Source organism: Dipodomys ordii, unplaced genomic scaffold (assembly GCF_000151885.1).
Source record: "Dipodomys ordii isolate 6190 unplaced genomic scaffold, Dord_2.0 Scaffold78, whole genome shotgun sequence".
Classification (NCBI taxonomy): Eukaryota; Metazoa; Chordata; class Mammalia; order Rodentia; family Heteromyidae; genus Dipodomys; species Dipodomys ordii.
This window is the reverse complement of record NW_012267294.1, coordinates 7,941,044-7,946,033: the sequence shown is the minus strand read 5'-3', so window position 1 is coordinate 7,946,033 and position 4,990 is coordinate 7,941,044. Positions and strand designations below refer to the sequence as shown.

At 60.9% G+C, this 4,990-nt stretch overlaps 1 protein-coding gene across 1 annotated transcript in view; it reads right to left on the bottom strand.

Moving 5' to 3' along the window:
- LOC105991898 (protein TsetseEP-like) overlaps positions 1–4,990 on the bottom strand; it is a 29,447-nt gene that overhangs the window by 2,944 nt on the left and 21,513 nt on the right. The window contains exons 3-7 of the mRNA XM_013024642.1: positions 4,276–4,397; positions 4,145–4,173; positions 3,967–3,988; positions 3,067–3,330; positions 1,855–1,975 (exon numbers count right to left, since the gene is read on the bottom strand). Coding sequence (XP_012880096.1) covers positions 1,855–1,975; positions 3,067–3,330; positions 3,967–3,988; positions 4,145–4,173; positions 4,276–4,397 — 558 coding nt within the window. The remainder of the gene's footprint in view (positions 1–1,854; positions 1,976–3,066; positions 3,331–3,966; positions 3,989–4,144; positions 4,174–4,275; positions 4,398–4,990) is intronic.

Here is a 4,990-nt window from a genome sequence, read left to right as displayed (position 1 = left end):
TCTGGGTCTGGGTCTAGGATTGGGTCTGGGTCTGAGACTGGGGTCTGAGTCTGGGATTGATACTGGGATTGGGTCTGGGTCTGGGTCTGGAGTCTGGACCTGGGTCTGGGAATGAGTCTGAGTTCTGGGTCTGCATGTAGGTCTGGGTTTTGGTCTGGGGTCTGGGTGTGGGTTTGGGTCTGGGACAGGGTCTGGGTCTAAGACTGAGTCTAGGTCTGGGGTCTAGGCTCTGGGTCTGGGACTGGGTCTGAGTCTGGGGTCTTGGGTCTGGGTCTGGGACTGGTTCTAGGTCTGGGTCTGGGGTCTGGGACTGGGTCTGGAGTGTGGGACTGGGTCTGGAGTGTGAGACTGAGTCTGAGTCTGGCTCTGGCTCTGGGTCGTGGTGTGGCTGTGGGATGTGGTCTGGGGTCTGGGTCTGGGGCCTGGGGTCTGTAGTTCTTGGTCTAGGACTGGGTCTAGGTCTGGGTCTGGGTCAAGGGTCGGGGTCTGGGTCTGGGACTGGTGTCTGGGGTCTGGGACTGCAGTCTGGGGTCTGGGAATGGGGCTGGGGCTGGGGCTGGGAACTTGGGTCTGAATCTGGGACTGCATCTGGGCCTGGATCTGGAGTTTGGGGTCTGGGTCTGGGTCTGGGGTCTGGGATCTGGAACTTGGTCTGGGTCTAGTTCTGGGTCTAGGACTGGATCTAGGTATAGGTCTGGGTTGTGGTCTGGGGTCTGGACTGGTCTGGGTCTGGGTCAGGGACAGTGTCTGGGTCTGGGACACTGGGTCTGGGTCTAGGTCTGAGGACTAGGTCTGAGTCTGGGAATGGGTCTGGGTCTGGGTGTAGTTCTTGGTCTAGGACTGGGGCTGGGTCTGGGACAGTGTGGGTCTGGGACACTGTCTGGGTCTGGGACTGGGTCTGAGGTCTGGGTCTGGGAATGGGTCTGGGTCTGGGACTGGGGTCTGGGGTATGGGAATGGGGCAGGGCCTGGAGTTGGGGGCTGGGGTCTGAGTCTGGGACTGCGTCTGGGTCTGGATCTGGGTCTGGGAATGGGTCTAGGTCTGGGACTGGGGTCTGTGGTCTGGGACTGGGGCTGGTGCCTGGGGCTGGGGGCTGGAGTCTGAGTCTGGGACTGTCTCTGGGTCTGGATCTGGGTCTGTGGTCTGGGTCTGGGATCTGGGGCTGGGCCTGTCTTGGTCTAGTTCTGGGTCTAGTTCTGGGTTTAGGACTGGGTCAAGGTCTGGGTCTGGGTCTAGGACTGGGTCTGGGTCTGGTTCTGGGTCTAGGACTGGGTCTGGGTCTGGGACTGGGTTTGGGGTCTGGGTCTGGGATTTGGGGTGTGGGTCTGAGTCTGAGTCTGGGACTGGTTCTGGGTCTGGGACTGGGTCTGGATCTATGACTGGGGTCTGGGTCTGGGAATGCATCTGGTCTGGTTCTGGGGGTCTGGGGTCTGGGAATGGAGCTGGGACGGGGGTCTGGGGTCTGGGTCTGGAACTGGATCTGGGTCTAGTACTGGGTCTAGGACTGGGTCAAGGTCTGGGTCTGGGTCTAGGACTGGGTCTGGGTCTGGACCTGGGTCTAGGTCTAGGGTCTGGGTCTAGGGTCTGGGGTCTGGGACTGGGTCTGGATCTGGGTCTGGGTCTCAGTGTGGGGTCTGAGTCTGGTTCTGGGACTGGGTCTGGGACTGGGGTCTGGGCTCTGGGTCTGGACCCGGGGTTTGGGGTCTGGGGTCTGAGTCTGGGTCTGAGTCTGGGAATGAGTCTGGGTTGTGGGTCTGGGTGTAGTTCTTGTTCAGGACTGGGTCTGGGTCTGGGGTCTGAGTCTGGGTCTGGATCTGGGAATGAGTCTGGGTTCTGGGTCTCGATGTAGGTCACAGTTTTGGTCTGGGGTCTGGGTGTAGGTTTGGGTCTGGGTCTGGGACTGGATCTGGGACTGGGTCTGGGGTCTAGGATCTGGGACTGGTTCTAGGTCTGGGTCTGGGGTCTGGGACTGGGTCTGGAGTGTGAGAGTGGGTCTGGAGTGTGAGAGTGGGTCTGGGTCGTGGTGTGAGTGTGGGATGTGGTCTGGGGTATGAATCTCGGACTGGGTCTAGGTCTGGGTCTGGGATGTGGTCTGGGATCTGGGACTGGGTCTGGGTGTGGCTCTGCAACAGTATCTGGGACACTGTCTGGGTCTGGGACTGGGTCTAGGTCTGGGTCTGGGTCTGGGACTGGGTCTGGGCCTGGATCTGGGGTCTGGGGTCTGGGGTCTGGGTCTGGGTTTGAGGACTAGGTCTGAGTCTGGGAATGGGTCTGGATCTGGGTGTAGTTCTTGGTCTAGGACTGGGTCTGGGTCTGGGTCTGGGTCTAGGGTCTGGGGTCTGGGACTGGGACTGGGGTCTGGGGTTTGGAATGGGGCTAGGGTGGGGCTGAGGGCTGGGGTCTGAGTCTAGGAATGTATCTGGGTCTGGATTGGGTCTTGGGTGTGGGTGTGGGTCTGGGTCTGGGGTCTGGGGTCGAGACTGGGTCGGGGTCTAGTACTGGGTCTAGGTCTGGGTCTAGGACTGGGTCTGGGTCTGGAAATGGGTCTGGGTCTGGGGTCTGGGCTGTGTCTAAGTCTGGGACTGGGTCTGGGCCTGGGTCTAGTTCTGGTCTAGGACTGGGTCTGGGTCTGGTTCTGGGACTGGGTCTGTGGCTGGGTCTGGGTCTGGGGTCTGGGTCTGGGTCTGAGTCTGAGGACTAGATCTGAGTCTGGGAATGGGTCTGGGTCTGAGTGTTGTTCTTGTCTAGGACTGGGTCTGGCTCTGGGTCTGGGCCTGGGTCTAGTTCTTGGTCTAGGACTGGATCTGGGTCTGAGTCTGAGTCTGGGACTGGGGTCTGGGTCTGGGACTGGGTCTAGGTCTGGGGTCTAGGATCTGGGTCTGGGACTGGGTCTGAGTCTGAGGTCTTGGGTCTGGGTCTGGGACTGGTTCTAGGTCTGGGTCTGGGTCTGGGGTATGGGATAGGGTCTGGAGTGTAAGACTGGGTCTGGGTCTGGGTCTAGGGTCTGGGGTCTGAGTCTCGAACTGGGTCTAGGTCTGGGTCTGGGTTGTGGTCTGGGACTGGGTCTGTCTCTGGCTCTGGCTCTGGGTCTGGGACACTGGGTCTGGGAATGGGTCTGGGTCTGGGTCTGGGATCTGGGTCTGGGACTGGGACTGGGTCTGGGCCTGGATCTGGGGTCTGGGATCTGGGTCTGGGTCTGAGTCTGAGGACTAGGTCTGAGTCTGGGAATGGGTCTGGGTCTGGGTGTAGTTCTTGGTCTAGGACTGGGTCTGGGTCTGGGTCTGGGACTGGGTCTGGGTTTGGGTCTGGGACTGGGTCTGGTTCTCGGATCTGGGATCTGGGTCTGGGACTGGGACTGGGTCTGGGCCTGGATCTGGGGTCTGGGATCTGGGTCTGGGTCTGAGTCTGAGGACTAGGTCTGAGTCTGGGAATGGGTCTGGGTCTGGGTGTAGTTCTTGGTCTAGGACTGGGTCTGGGTCTGGGTCTGGGACTGGGTCTGGGTTTGGGTCTGGGACTGGGTCTGGTTCTCGGATCTGGGGCTGTGTCTGAGTCTGGGACTGGATCTGGGCCTGGGTCTAGGTCTGGGTCTGGGTCTAGGACTGGGTCTGGGTCTGGGACAGTGTATGGGTCTGGGATACTGTCTGGGTCTGAGACTGAGTCTGGGTCTGGGTCTGGGACAGGGTCTGGGGCTGGGGTCTGGGGCTGCATCTGAGTCTGGGACTGGGTCTAGTTCTTGGTCTAGGACTGGATCTGGGTCTGGGTCTGGTTCTTGGACTGGGGCTGGGACTGGGGCTAGGTCTGGGTTTGGGGTCTGGGGTCTGGGGTCTGGGTGTAGGACTGGGTCTGGGTCTGGGTCTAGGGTCTGGGGCTGCATCTGAATATGGGAGTGGGTCTGAGCCTGGGTCTAGTTCTTGGTCTAGGACTGGATCTGGGCTGAGTCTGAGTCTGGGACTGGTTCTAGGTCTGGGGCTGGGGCTGGGGCTGCGGTCTGTGGTCTGGGGTCTGGGTGTGGGGTCTGGAGTCTGGGGTCTGGGACTGAGTCTGAGTCTGGGACTGGAGTCTGGTTCTGGGGCCTGAGTCTGGGTCTGGGGTCTGGGGCCTGAGTCTGGGACTGGGTCTGGGGTCTGGGGCCTGAGTCTGGGACTGGGTCTGGGGTCTGGGGTCTGAGTCTGGGTCTGGGACTGGGACTGGGACTGGGTCTCTGGGTCTGGGAAGGGTACTGGGACTGGGTCTGGGTCTGGGGTCTGAGTCTGGGTCTGGGTCTGGGAATGAGTCTGGGTTCTGGGTCTGCATGTAGGTCTGGGTTTTGGTCTGGGGTCTGGGTGTGGGTTTGGGTCTGGGACTGGGTCTGGGTATGGGACTGGGTCTAGGTCTGGGGTCTAGCTCTGGGTCTGGGTCTGGGTTTGGTCTGGGACTGGGGCTGGGGCTGGGGCTGGGGCTGGGGCTAGGTCTGGGGTCTAGCTCTGGGTCTGGGTGTAGGACTGGGTCTGGGGTCTGGGGCTGCGTCTGAATCTGGGAGTGGGTCTGAGCCTGGGTCTAGTTCTTGGTCTAGGACTGGATCTGGGCTGAGTCTGAGTCTGGGACTGGTTCTAGGTCTAGGGCTGGGGCTGAGGCTGCAGTCTGCGGTCTGGGGTCTGGGTGTGGGGTCTGGAGTCTGGGGTCTGGGACTAAGTCTGAGTCTGGAACTGGGTCTGGTTCTGGGGCCTGAGTCTGGGTCTGAGACTGGGACTGGGACTGGGTCTGGGTCTGGGTCTGGGAAGGGTACTGGGACTGGGTCTGGATCTGGGGTCTGAGTCTGGGTCTGGGTCTGGGAATGAGTCTGGGTTCTGGGTCTGCATGTAGGTATGGGTTTTGGTCTGGGGTCTGGGTGTGGGTTTGGGTCTGGGACAGGGCCTGAATCTGGGGTCTTGGATCTGGGTCTGGGACTGGTTCTAGGTCTGGGTCTGGGTCTGGGGTCTGGGACTGGGTCTGGAGTGTGAGACTGGGTCTG